A 14,896-nucleotide genomic window follows, 5' to 3' on the forward strand; every position below is an offset into this window, starting at 1 on the left:
GCAGACAAGTAAAGCATGGACACACCAGGGCCTCCTGTCATGGCAAACGAACTTCAGACACATGCACCACCTTGTGCATCTGGCTTTCCATGAGTACTGGGGACTTGAACTCGGGCCAGCAGGCTTTGTAAACAAACACTTGTAAATGCTGAGCCATCTCTCCAGCCCTCATTTTAGTTTTGAGAAGTAACATTTCTTCAGTCTTTTACCCCTCCCTGTTGTAAAGCAAGTATAAACCCTGGGGAGGAAGATGAACTAAGTGCCTGGCTTCTCGGGGCTGGAGACATGGCTTAGAAGTTAAAGCGTTTGCCTGCAAAGCCTGAAAACTCATGTTTGACTATCCAGGTTCCATGTAAGCCAGATGTACAAAGTGGCACATGCATCTGGAATTCATATGCAGTGGCAGTATGCCCTGACATGCCCATTTTCTCCCTCCCTCTCTCCCCACCCCTCTCTCTCGCCTTGCAAATAAATAAGTAAAAATATTTTTTTTATATCTCTCCTAAAGGCTAGAAAGATGGCTTAGTGGTTAAGGCACTTGCCACAAAACCAACAGACCCAGGTTCATTTCCCCAGTACCCACATAAAGCCAGATGCACAAGGTGGCATATTCATCTGGTACACCCATTCTATCTACATGTACATCTGCCTCCTTTTCTCTCTCTCAAATAAATAAAATAAATCTGTCCTAAAAATATGTTTGACTTCTCAATAAATTTTTGCCTAAGGAGTATATTGAAAGCCAAAAGTACCACGAACAAAAGGTTAACATTGGTTTCAGAGTCTGCTCTTTTGTTAAGGATGGTATGACTCTTAGACTCCCACACTTTGAAGAAACCAAGATCTGGCCCTTATTGCCACATTCACCTTGCATAGCCCTTTGTCTTTATGTGAACTTCATGAGATTCATGTTCACAAAACAAAACAAAAACAAACAGAACAGGAGAGCGGGTTCATCCCCCTGCGAGGTGACTGCAGGTACAAGGGAATCTGTCACTCGTTGAAGCTTGTCCTGGCTGGTTGCTGCTCATTTGGCTTTTGATTATCTCAATGTAGATAATCCAATTTGGAGTTTATATACTCTGCAAATTCCTAATTCCCTGGAGTCCTTTTCCTGCCAATCAGTACATATTTAAGCTACCTCCCCTTGCCACAGTTAATGTATGTTTAGATCATTTTAAGCAATATTAGCATTAGATATAATTAGAAAGAAAATTAACTCTCCCCCACCAATCATACAGAGATTGTTTTATTTTGCGCAGTTTGAACAATTGCCCTTCTGAACTCCATCATTAATGTAAATTCTCTAAAGTAGCAGAAATGAAAATTTCGTCAGGTTTCAACAGAGCATTTTGCTGTTGTTTCTCTTAGGAGTGGACGACGTCCTAAGAGGAGCTCAAGAGCTTGAGAACATCATCAAGCAAGGCTACTTGGAGAAGAAAAGCAAAGGTATTAACCAGGCTCGTCATGAGACCCTCCAGAACAATCTAGGGAAAAGAAGGCTAGTATATAGGGTGACTTCTCTGGGCCCGGTAGTGTGCTTGGCAGGTACAAGGCAAAAGCCAGGCAAGGGCAGAAGAGAACTCTGGTGTGAGCGTATGCGGACTGAAGAGAGCGGGCCCAACTCTTCACCAGGCTGTGGGCTTCGCTGGGAGAGCGCTGGGTTCTGCCTCACTCATCTTTGTACCAGCAACGTGCTGCAAAACAGGAGCTAAGTAACACGTAGAATGATGCTATTCCTGTCTTCTCGCTTAGTGTGCTACCATAAAGAATGACACCGTTAGCCGGGCGTGGTGGCGCACGCCTTTAATCCCAGCACTCGGGAGACAGAGGTAGGAGGGTCGCTGTGAGTTCAAGGCCACCCTGAGACTACGTAGTGAATTCCAGGTCAGCCTGGGCTACAGTGAGACCCTACCTCGAAAAACTAAAAATAAATAAATAATAATAATAATAAAAGAATGACTGTTTTTGTCAGTGCTAGGGGGGGGAGTTAGATGGCCCAGTGGATAAAGAGCTTGCCACACAAGCATGAGCACCTGAGTTCGGATCCTCGGAACCCATGGAAAGCCAGATGCTGCAGTGGGTGTCTTGAATCCCAGCACATACCTAAGGGAAAAGGGAGGCAGAGACAGGAGAATCTTCTGGAAGCTTACAGGCCATTTATCCTGGCAAACATAGCAGTGAACAAAAAAAAAAAAAAAAAAAAAAAAAGTGGAAAGCGAAGATGAATGCCCAAAGTTGTCTTCTGAACTCCACATGCACACCATGTGATGCATACACCCTCACAGACACACATCTCACACACACACAAATATACACACGAGAGAGAGAGAAAAAAATATATAGTTTCTCCAACATGTGTGAAGCAGCCTACTTTCAAATTGCAGGCATGCCCAACTCTTGACCTTTAAGCCATTCACTTAGGAGAGATGCTGCAAGGACTGGAGTCCCGCATTTAATGATCAACAAACAAATTGGTTTACCACAAAAAAAAAAAAAATTAAGCCTCTCTCTTATGGCCTAGAATATCATTTTAGTTTACCAAATGCAAAGCATAAGGAAGTCATGGTAACCAGGCATGGTGCTACAGCCCTTTCCTCAACGCCAGCCCTGAGGAGGCTGACAGATGAGAGTCATGATTTCCAGGCCAGGCTGAGTAAGCTATGTAATGAGACCTTGTCTCCAAAAACAAGAAACAAACAAACAAAAAGGATATCATGGGCTAGAGATGGCTTAGCAGTTAAAGTATTTGCCTGCAAAGCCAAAGGATCCTAGTTTGATTCCCCAGGACTCACATAAGCCAGATGCACAAGGGGCACATGCACCTGGAGTTCGTTTGCAGTGGCTGGAGCACCCATTCACTATCTCTGTCTCTCAAATAAATAAAGAATAAAATATATTTTTTAAAAAGATATCATGGAGAGTTAAAAAAAAAAAATACAAGGTAAGACCAGAACCTGAAAGATATTTAAAAAAATTTTTAAAGCTAAATTTCAAAGCGGACAGCCTCAAGGGCCTCCTAAGAGCTTACACACCTTTAGCGGAAGCTCGTCCTCTGGACCCCGAGTCCATATGGGATAACCTGTGGGAGTGAAAGGGAGGGTTTTACAGTCCATTAACCTGGGAAGTAAAACAATGACACAGTGGACTGTGTGTTGTTGGGTTTTACGGACTCTATGGCCATTCTAGTTACCTGAATTTATGTCTCCTACTGCTGTTCCGTGTAGATCGTGGGCTCTTTGGGTCGGAGTGGCAGAAGCGGTGGTGTGTCATCAGCAGAGGCTTTTTCTGCTACTACGCTAATGAGAAAAGTAAGTGTTCGTGCGCACAGCGGCGTCCCACGCCCGGATGGAAGCACTTTGTAAATTCTCAAACACTTGCAGTCAGTCCTAAACTAACGCCCATCACGTGATATGCTCAGGGAAGAAATAGGCTTGAGTAACTAATATCTCGCCCATCATCAAAAACGTGAGCCAATTTAGAAATTATTTCCCCTTTAACACTAAGAGTAGTCAATATATTAAAGGATTATCTTCTGCAATGATTAATTATACAATATTAAATTTGAATGCTTTGACAGTCTTTTTTTTTTTTTTAAGTGAGCTAGAGAGATGGCTCAGCAGTTAAGGTGCTCACTTGCAAAGCCTAATGACCTGGGTTTGATTTCCCAGTACCCACATAAAGCCAGGTACACAAAGAAGCACATGCATTTGGAGTTTGTTTGCAGTGGCTAGTGGCCCTGGTACATCCATTCTCTCTGTCTCTCTTCTTTCTTTCTATTTCTTTCTGCTCACAAATAAATAAAAATATTTTTTTAAAAAAAGCCAGGGACTGGAGGGATGGCTTAGCGGTTAAGGTGTTTGCCTGCAAAGCCAAAGGACCCAGTTTGATTCCCCAGGACACACGTTAACCAGATGCACAAGGGGACACACACATCTGGAGCTTGTTTGCAATGGCTGGAGGCCCTGGCATGCCCATTCTCTCTCTCTCTCTTTCTCTTTCTCTTTCTCTGTCAAATAAATAAAAATAAGGGTTTTTGTTTTGTTTTTGTTTTTGCTTTTTAAAGCCAGGCATAGTGGGGCACCCCTTTAATCCCAGCACACAGGAGGCAGAGGTTGGAGGATCACCGAGAGTTCAAGGCCACCCTGAGACTTCATTGTGAATTCCAGGTCAGCCTGAGCTAGAGTGAGACCCTATTTTGTCTTTTTTTTTATTTTTTTATTTTTTGTGTTCATTTTTTATTTATTTATTTGAGAGCGACAGACATAGAGAGAAAGACAGATGGAGGGAGAGAGAGAGAATGGGCGCGCCAGGGCTTCCAGCCTCTGCAAACGAACTCCAGACGCGTGCACCCCCTTGTGCATCTGGCTAACGTGGGACCTGGGGAACCGAGCCTCGAACCGGGGTCCTTCAGCTTCACAGGCAAGCGCTTAACCGCTAAGCCATCTCTCCAGCCCGAGACCCTATTTTGAAAAACCAAAAAAAAGACATTTCGGGTTGATATGATGATATGAAACTGGCTTCTTGCTCTAGCCCTGCTTACTCCACAGGATGGACTCTACCCTCTGGAACTATAAGATGAGATAAATTACTTTCCTTAATTAAAAAAAAAAAAGCATTTCAAAGGGTAAAGTGTGGTGACATACTCCTGTAATCCCAGCACTTGGAAGGCTGAGGCAAGAGGCTCATGAGTTTGAGGCCAGCCTGAGTTACAAAGTGAATCTCTGCCTGGAAAACAAGGACTAGGGGGAACAAATAAACAACAAAGCCACATATGGTGGTGCACCCCTTTAATCTCAGCACTCAGGAGGCAGAGATAGGAAGATTTCTGTGAGTTTGAGACCAGCCTTGGGTCTACACAATGAGTACCAGATCAGCCTGAGCTAGAGTAAGACCTTACCTTGAAAAACACACAAAAATAAAATAAAATAAAAATAAAAATAAAAAAGACAAGACTAGGGGGCTGGGCGATGGCTCAGTGGTTCAAGGCACTGGCTGCAACGGCTGCCATCCCAGGTTTGAGTCCCAGATTCCACGTAAAGACACAGGCACAAAATGGTGAGCGTTGAGCCGGGCGTGGTGGCGCACGCCTTTAATCCCAGCACTCGGGAGGCAGAGGTAGTAGGATTGCCGTGAGTTCGAGGCCACCCTGAGACTCCATAGTGAATTCCAGGTCAGCCTGGGCTGGAGTAAGACCCTACCTCGAAAAATAAAAAAATGGTGGCGCATGCATCGGGAGTCTGTTTACAGCAGCCAGAGGCCATGGCGCACCCATGCTTTCTCTCTGCCTTTCTATCTCCCTCATAAATAAATAAAAATATTTTGGGGGAATAAAAGGTATAGAGGGGCTGGAGAAATGGCTTAGTAGTTGAGGCATTTGCCTGCAAAGCCATAGGACCTCAGTTCAATTCCACAGGACCCACGTAAGCCAGATGTACAAGGTGGCACATGCATCTGGAGTTCATTTGCAGTGGCTGGAGGCCCTGGTGTGCCCATTCTCTCTCTCCCCCCCCACAATAAATACATAAAAATAAATAATAATCAAAAAGATTTTTAGCAAGTTGTTTTTTGTTCATTTTTTTAATTTGTTTATTTGACAGTGACAGACAGAGACAGATAAAAGGAGTTGATTTTTCTCGGTGTTGTTCTGCCACATGTTGGGTCAGGATATGCAGAGACATTTATCTTACCCATAACCGTGGGCTAACTCCACAATGCCTGACCCATATATCTCAACAAGGAGGGGCCAGGGGGAGGGGGTAGGTCACGGATGAGCCTAATAATGGTACCAAACTGACTGTATTTGCTGAATGCAAAACTCATTAATAAAAAAATAAAAAGAAAGAGTAAAGCAGTATTGACAATGGCCCAGAAATAGAACGTCAGAGCTCAGCCTCTCTGGAAGCATGATCTCAGCTTTGAACATCACCATTGGGAAATACAAGAGTGGACATCTCTAAAGCTGCCATGGAGTACTGAAACCCAAATGGTTGCTGCACCCGGGAGACACCCTTCAGCCAGGTGGCAGCAGTAGCGGTGAAGTGTTGACTGCCGCCAGAGGCAGTTACTTAATGAGCCACCATTGATCCAGCCAAAGACAGCACTCATGGGCTATCCCTTGGAGACCTCTCATCTATGTTTAACACAGTGGCTTAGTACATGGGAAGGAAGAAAAGACTTAAGCACAATTGGAAATCGTTATAAACAAATGCAAACTAAAACTTATTATTGTAACTGAGCGCCAACTCCCAAGTAGGGGATGGCAGTTGTGCAGACCTGGTCATTCTAGGGCATAATTCTAGGAAGCGAGAGGGAAAAGAAAGCAAGCACCGGGCGTGGTGGCGCACGCCTTTAATCCCTGCCCTTGGGAGGCAGAGGTAGAAGGATCGCTGTGAGGCCACCCTGAGGCTACACAGTGAACTTCAGGTCAGCCTGGGCTAGAGTGAGACCCTACCTCAAAAAACAAACAACAACAACAAAAAAAACCGCATTCCTTCCCTGGTGCCTGGACACCCAGCCCACGCCACTCCTGCCGCCTGTAGAATTCTTCCACCTTCCTTTGGTGATAGGAGCAAGGCCCCACTTTTGCTAAAGGACCTGGAATCCTTGAGATTTGCTTGTGGTCTTAGGGTCTCGATCTGTCCCCTCTGCCTGCAGCACATGTGACTGACCTTCGCCTTCTGGTCACCATCTTGGATTCCTCAGAGCCTGTCCCATCTAGGAGGAGTGTGTGAAACCCTACTTGCAACTGACAGCAGCATACTGGCAAACTGAGCAACAACCACACACACACACACACACACACACACACACACACACACACACACACCCGTGTGCCTCAACCGCTGACCCCCTCCCCCACTGCAGCCCAGGCACAAACCCAGCAAGCACAGCTTCTCCTCCGAATCCCAGGCATACAAGCCAGCCAGGTGTTATTCTCTTCAAGCCAACAAGACATTTGGGCCGTTGTAAAAATGTTCACTCCCCTTACATTTAAATAGATGGCTGGCACATCGAGACATAAAGCCAGGTATTACATCTGTTCATTCAGAATCTTTCATACTCGCAGTAAGACAGGAGGATGGGGGAGAGCAAGAGCAAAAGGCTTGGAGACTTTTATTGACCATTTTACCGTCAGGGTGAAATAAAATCTGGCGACCAAAGAAACAACAAAACATTTTAGTGGCCAGTTAGAGCAAGGAGAGATACTTCAACAAAAAAGATTCTGGTGTCCGAAAGCTCTGTAGCACGGCTCCCTTTTTGCCAGTTACTTCTTATTGTGCCCAGGACATTGTCTTCATAAATCTAGTGTTTGTGTGTTTCTTTTAGCTCAAGCAGGTGAGGACAGAACCTTTTTTCTTCTTTTCTTTTTAATTTTGCCATTGCATTTTCTTTTTTGAATATTTTGTTTATTTTTCAATCAGAGAGATGCAGAGAGAGAGAATGAGTGCACCAGGGCCTCCAGCTACTGAAAATGAACTCCAGACTCCAGATGCATGTGCTACTTTGTACATCTGGCTTACGTGGGTACTAGGGAATTAAACCTGGGTCCTTAGGCTCTCGAGGTAAATACCTAAACCACTGAGCCATCTCTCCAGCCTATATTTTCATCCTTATCATCAAAAAGCATCTATTTCCAGGCATGCTGGTGCATGCCTTTAATCCCAGCACTTGGGAGGCAGAGGTAGGAGGATCACCATGAGTTTGAGGCCAGCCCGAGACTACATAGTGAATTCCAGGTTAGCCTGGGCTAGAGTGAGACTGTACCTCGAAAAAACAAAAACAAAAACAGGGCTGGAAAGATCTTCAGTGGTTAAGGTGCTTGTCTGCAAAAAACATAACAACCACAGTTCAATTCCCTGGTACCCACATAAAGCCAGATGCACAAAGTAGTGCATGCATCTGGAGTTTGTTTGCAGTGGCTGGAAGCCCTGGCATTCCCATTTACTCTCTGCTTGTAGATAAATATTTTTTTTATTTAAAAAAGAATCTACTGGACTGGAGGGATGGCTTAGCACTTAAGGCGCTTGCCTACAAAACCAAAGGACCCAAGTTTGATTCCCCAGGACCCATGTTAGGAGGCACACATGTCTAGAGTTTGTTTGCAGTGGCTGGAGGCCCTGGCATGTGCCTCTCTCTCTCTCTCTGTCAAATTAAATAAATAAATTTTTTTTTAAAAAGAATCTATTGGGCTAACTGGGGACTAGCTCAGTACTAAAGCACTTGCCTAGCATGCATGAGGCCACATGTTTAATCCCCAGTATGGAAGTGCGGAGTGAGAAATTGCACCTGGATCATTGGGGTTCTCAGGCAAGTGCCTTAACCACTAAGCCATCTCTCTAGCCCCAAATACTGAGTTTCTTTCTTTTTTTTTTTTTTTTTGAGTGGTAGCTCATACCTTTATTATTTTTATTTGTTTGTTTGTTTAAGAGAGAGAGAGAGAGAGGACAGGAGGGAGAGAGAGAAAGAGGCAAATAGAATGGGCATGCCAGGGCCTCCAGCCACTGCAAATGAACTCCAGATGCATGCGCCCCCTTGTGTATCTGGCTAACTTGGGTCCTGGGTGATCGAACCTGGGTCCTTTGGCTTTGCAGGCAAGGGCCTTAACCTCTATGCCATCTCTCCAGCCACCAAATACTGAGTTTTAATTATGCTTCCCCTTACTTAAACTCCCACCTGATCAACAGTAAGGGGTGAGCACTTTAGCCCAAACGCACAGAGTATGGGAGGAGATTCCAGAACCTTATAATACACACACAGTTTGTCCCTCCTCTCAAATGTGAGCTCTGCTGGCCCTGATAATAATGTTTCAGCTCTGTAATAGCCTTCAAGAGCCTCACATTTACAGCCACTCTCCCTGCTGTAATAATTCCTGCTTTCTGTTATTATAGATCTCTCAACATTCTAATAAATTCTCTGTCTCTGTTGTACTCTTTTAGTAAGATAACCTTTCATGTTGCATTCCCCTAGCTGGGCACTGATATCTGCGTAGCCTCTTCCCAAGTTTCCCTTAATAACCTTTCTTTGACTGTTGCGTTTCCTCGGGGAGGTAACAGCTGTTTCGCGCTCTTTATGCTGCCTGCCAGAGAAGAAGCCTTCCCTTGGCAGTTACATTTCTCTAGGGATACAGGGAACTTTCCTGTCTTGCAGGCAAGCAGCCCAAAGGAACCTTCCTCATTAAGGGCTACAGTGTCCGGATGGCCCCCCACCTGCGAAGAGACTCCAAGAAAGAAGCCTGCTTTGAACTGACCTCCCAGGATAGGCGCAGCTATGAGGTAGGATGAATGGAGTTGCCGGCGGATGTCATGAGCATTGCGGTTTCCTTCCCTGTTGCATGTGAGCCCTGTCTGTGTTAGCTACTCCCGTCCCACCAGCCAAGACCTCCTCTTGGCCAACTCTTTGGCTGCGCTGCGCTCTCCCTCCTCCTCCCGTTGCCACGCGCATCCTACACCCCACCTTTGCTTGGCTTCCATCTCTTTATCCCCCTCCCCACCTTCCCAGTCTCACCCATCCCGCAGGGCGAGGTTCTTGTGGGTCGCAGGACATTGTCCACTTCCTTACTCACAGTCTCTGATCTCATGACTGCGATTCTCATTTTCTTTATTTTTAAACTGATCGACTTTATTTCCTTCCAAATGAAATCCAGAAAGAAAGAAAAAAAAGGAAAATCTGACTGTGGAGTGAAAGATCGTTCATTTTCCTATGTTCTTCTTGTTCACCTTCCAGGGTGCGAATGCACTGTGTATCTCTAAAGGGGCTTCCAAGGTATTGATGACAATTCCTGAGTAGAAACTGTGATCACTGAGAGGCTACCGGACCTTGTCAGAGCCAGACATACTTATTCCTCACCATGCTCGTTTTTATATAGTTGAATCTTTACTTTTATATTCTTGCCACTCACTATAAATTTAAGATAATAAAAATATGACAATGGGGAACATAGGACTAGTCACCAAAAATTGTATTTTATGTATATGTATACATTGTTTCCCAGTTGTAATTTTTATTTTCACATTTTCTCTAAAGCAGTAGTAAAACTTCCACTAATTTATGGAAAAGGAAAAAAACATGCTAAGATTAAATGAGCACCTTATATAACCCTTTGAATCTTCAAATTTTCTCAGTGTACAGCCTTAACATTCCAATAGTTTCTTAACCCACAACTTAAATAAAATGACCTAGTTTTCTTTATGCAACTTCCATAATTTTTTAGGGGTTTTTTTGGTTTGTTTTTTCTTTTGAAGTAAGGTTTCACTGTAACCCATGATGACCTGGAATTCACTATGTAGTCTCAGGGTGGCCTTGAGCTCACAGCAATCCTCCTGAGTGCTGGGATTAAAGGCGTGCACCACCACACCTGGCTAATTTTTTTAAAATATTTTATTTTTATTCATTTAACAGAGAAAGACCGGGGAAAAGACAGAGAGGGAATGGGTGCACCAGGGCCCCCAGCCACTGCAAACGAACTCCAGACACGTGCGCCCCCTGGTGCATCTGGCTAATGTCGGTCCTGGGGAATCAAACCTGGATCCTTTGGCTTTACAGGCATGCGTCTTAACCTCTAAGCCATCCCTCCAGCCCTCCCTGGCTAATTTTTTAAAACTAAAACTTCTATAGAGCCCTTTATAAACATTATGTAACACAGATTATGTAACATGTTTCTAAGTTGTCTTTTTATTAAATTCTGGTAATACTGCATCTAGACAAAAGTGTATGTGAAAAAATCCAAGCCAGCATCATTAGAAACTCAGTGTGTGTGTGTGTGCATGTGTGTGTGTGTGTGTGTGTGTGTGTGTGTGTGATTTTGCATATGTATGAGCCCATGTGGTACCCAGTGTGGCTGATGGGCTGCAGTGGCTTGCAGAGAAAGGAGGATGTCCCCCTCCATGGCTCTTCTGTGGGTGTCCCTCACTGATCCTGGAGCTTGTCATGTTTTCATGAGCTCCAGAGATTCTCCGATCTCTGCTCCCCACTGGACTGAGATTACAGGAAGTACTCTTAACCACTGAGGCATCTCTCCAACCCCTAGAAACTTTTTTTTCTCTCTCTCTAGGTAGGTTTTCGCTCTAGCCCAGGCTGACCTAGAATTCACTAGTAGTCACAAGTGGCCTCAAACTAACAAATGAATAGCATTCCTCCTACTTCTGCCTCCCAAGTGCCGGGAGTAAAGGTGTGCATCACCACACCCAGCAGGAAACTTTTTATAGAAAGGAGCTTTTTGGGGCACAATGGTGCATGCCTGGGAGCCAAGCTACCAGGAAGACTGAGGTGGAAGTGTCCCTTGCCTCCAGAAGTTTGAGTCAAACCTATCTTGAAGAACTAACCCTATTTTATAAAAGAAAACAGCAATAAATTCTTAAATGTAAAAGTTCTTTTATGTAACTCATTTTACATAGTGACGTTGAAAAGGATCCCAATGTCATAATAAAACAGTAATGGATATTCAAAAAAAAAAAAGAAAAGAAAAGAAAAGAAAGGAGCTTTTAAGAAACTAAGAATGGGGCTGAGGACGTAGCACAATCTTAAAAGGCTCTTGCTTGCAGAACCGGCAGGCCAGGGTTTAATTTCCCTAGTAACCCACCTAAAACCAGATGCATCTAGAGTACATTTGCAGTGGCAAGAAGCCCTGGCAACCCCATACTCAATTTCTCTCTCTCTCTCTTTCTCTGACATAAACAACATAAATTTACATATGTAATTGTATGTATATATATAACTATATATGTGTGAATGATCATGTCTATGAATATGAGCAGTATTCAATAAATTAGGTTTCTTTGACAGCATGTATCCTTACCTTACCCTAATGGCCATGTAATTAAAATGTTTCAGGAAGAGTTATTTCAATATGATTCATTTCCTTTCTGTTCCTTCCAGCCCAATATGATTCATTTTTAAAAAATTGCAAAGAGGGCTGGTGAGATGGCTTAGTGGTTAAGGCGCTTGCCTGCAAAACCAAAGGAATCAGGTTCAATTCTCCAGGACTCACGTAAGCCAGATGCATAAGGGGACGCATGCATCTGGAGTTCATTTGCAGTGGCTGGAGGCCCTGACGTGCCCATTCTCTCTCTGTCTCTTTATTTCTATATCTCTCTCTCAAATAAATAAATAAATAAATATTAAATTCTGGAAAAAATTGCAAAGAGTTGATGCTTGACTGACCTGTTTTGTGAATCAAAATGTAGCTTATTTACTTCTTTTCTTTGGCCCATTGAATCCAAATCATTATCATGGTCTATGGATTCTTCCTGTACAATATTCTTTGGATCTTTCGTTTTTATTTATTCCCACAGCCATTACAATGGCTAAGTCCCCCAACACTTCACCCAGAGGACTAGTTAAACAGCCTTCTAATTGGTCTTCTATCTCCCTATGTCCATACTTCAATCCCTCCTACCCACAGCTGTTGAAGGAATCACCACTTCCTTTACTAGAATAGATAATGGCCTCCTGTCACCTGCATGTCATATCTGGACTAGTACTCAGAGCCCTTTCATCAGCTCCTCTCTGACCCTCAAGTCTCATCTGTCATTGTTCTCCAGCCAAGCTGCTCTGCCTGTGTTCCACCATACCCCACCCAATGTTCCCTTTCCTGCTCTGCCCACAGCTGGAATGGAGCTCCCTGTACCAGGTGCCAGCAACTCTTTTTAAAAATCCAACCAAGGTCCAGGCGTGGTGGCACACGCCTTTAATCCCAGCACTCGGGAGGCAGAGGTAGGAGGATCACCGTGAGTTAAAGGCCACTCTAAGACTACATAGTGAATTCCAGGTCAGCCAGCTAGGGTACAATTCCCCAGTACTCAGGTACCTACTTGCAAAGCCTACTGGCTAGGGTTCAGTTCCCCAGCACCCACACATTTGTTTGCAATGGCAAGAGGCTCTGGAGCACCCATACTCAGTCCCTCTCTCTCTCTCTCTCTCTCTGTCTCTCTCTCATTCTCTCTCCTTACAAATAAGAATGTTTTCACAAATCCAACCAAAATGGTATTACTTCTGACCAGTATTCTGAACAGTATTATTACCTCTGACCTACTGCAGGTAACAATAAATGCTCCCTTTCTCTTCTCAACCATTGTGGGATGGGGGTAGAGTTAAGTGGTAAAGTACTTACTTAGCATGGGCAAGGCCTGGGTTCCATCACCAGCACTGAAAAAAATCCCCTTATTATTAAATGTACCTCCTTTTTAGTGTTCCTATCTCATGTACATGTTGGTTGCTTTTCCCTGTCAACTTTTCTCAAAGAAATCCCTGATGTTGGTTGGGCTGGGGAGATGGCTCAGCAGTCAAAGCCACTTGTTTTACAAAGCCTGATTGCCTAGGGTTCAATTCCCCAGTACCCATGTAAAGCCAGATGCACAAAATGACACATGCTTCTGCAGTTCATTTGCAGAGACAAGAGGCCCTTGTGTATCCATACTTTCTCTTTTTCTCTCCCTCTTCTTCCCTTCTCTCTCTCTTTCTAAATGAATAAATATTTTTAAATCCCCAATGAAGGAATAGGCAAATGAGTAGGCACGTATGGAAAGAGCTGTCATCCCTAGGTATGTAAAATTGCAGAAGGAAAAAAAAATGGTTTGAGTGAGATGTTTTGCTCTTTTTTCTAAAGATTAAGCAGGCACAGAATCCTGAATTCTAAGCCTACTCTAACTCAGATTCCTCCCCAAGTCTCCCTATCAGAATTCATGGAAATTTTGGTGAAGGCAGTAAATTAATTCCTTGCTTTTATTTTTTTAGAGAGAGAATGAGAGAGAGAGAAAATTAGTGCACCAGGGCCTCAGCCACTGAAATCAAACGCCAGACGCTTGCGCCCCTAGTGGGTATGTTCGACCTTGCGCTTGCTTCACTGTGCATCTGGTTTCACGGGATCTGGAGAGTGGAACATGAGTCCTTAGGCTTCGCAGGCAAATGCCTTAACCAGTAAGCCATCTCTCCAGCCCCATACCTTTTTTTCTTTTTCTTTTTCTTTTTCTTTTTCTTTTTTTTTTTAATTTTATTTATTTGAGAGCGACAGACACAGAGAGAAAGACAGGTAGAGGGAGAGAGAGAGAGAATGGTCGCGCCAGGGCTTCCAGCCTCTGCAAACGAACTCCAGATGCATGCGCCCCCTTGTGCATCTGGCTAACGTGGGACCTGGGGAACCGAGCCTCAAACCGGGGTCCTTAGGCTTCACAGGCAAGCACTTAACCACTATGCCATCTCTCCAGCCCTTTTTTTTTTTTGAGGTAGGGTCTCACTATAGGCCAGGCTGACCTGGAATTCACTATGCAGTCTCAGGGTGGCCTCAAACTCATGGTGATCCTCCTGAATTAATTACTTTTTCTCTAGTTTACAGCTCCAAGTCCAGCTGAAGCCAGAGACTGGGTGGATCAAATAAAGTTCTTGCTAAAGGGTGAGTGTCATTATTACAGAAATACATGTGCTAGAGTGGATTTGCACCTGGACTTATGTTGCGTAAGTACAATTTAAAGGCGTCAATGTCTTTTTGTTTCTGACTCTCTACCTTCCTTTCTATGTCTCCCTTGTTATAAAAGCAAATTGTGACATGTAGGAATGAGAAGGTAAAGTAAGGGACCTGGCACTCCCCTTTGACATCTTAGCCCATCCAGTTACATGCAAGCAAATCTATAATATTCATAATCAGTAGCCAAGGAGATTCTGAGAACCACCTTAGCCCAATACACTGTTTTCCAACCCTCTTTATTTAAAAAATAAAAATAAAATACCACCATGATGTCTAACTCCCAATCATCTAATTGCAATTGAGTTCCAAAAGTGGACCTCAATTCTTCTGCCTCCTCTTTACTTTTGTTGGGGGGGGGGGTGTTAAAAGTAGAGCCCTAAACTAATCTAGGTGACCATCACGGACAGGGTACACTAAAAACAAATTCGTGCCGGG

At 44.0% G+C, this 14,896-nt stretch overlaps 1 protein-coding gene across 3 annotated transcripts in view; it reads left to right on the forward strand.

The window, feature by feature from the left end:
- The window catches only part of Skap1 (src kinase associated phosphoprotein 1), a 360,283-nt gene that overhangs the window by 294,518 nt on the left and 50,869 nt on the right, over window positions 1–14,896 (forward strand). For all 3 annotated transcript variants that reach the window (XM_045159250.1, XM_045159249.1, XM_045159251.1), the window contains 4 exons: window positions 1,372–1,449; window positions 3,228–3,311; window positions 9,151–9,275; window positions 14,326–14,389. In XM_045159250.1, the coding sequence (XP_045015185.1) occupies window positions 1,372–1,449; window positions 3,228–3,311; window positions 9,151–9,275; window positions 14,326–14,389 (351 nt within the window). The remainder of the gene's footprint in view (window positions 1–1,371; window positions 1,450–3,227; window positions 3,312–9,150; window positions 9,276–14,325; window positions 14,390–14,896) is intronic.

Source organism: Jaculus jaculus, chromosome 9 (genome assembly GCF_020740685.1).
Source record: "Jaculus jaculus isolate mJacJac1 chromosome 9, mJacJac1.mat.Y.cur, whole genome shotgun sequence".
Lineage (NCBI taxonomy): Eukaryota > Metazoa > Chordata > Mammalia > Rodentia > Dipodidae > Jaculus > Jaculus jaculus.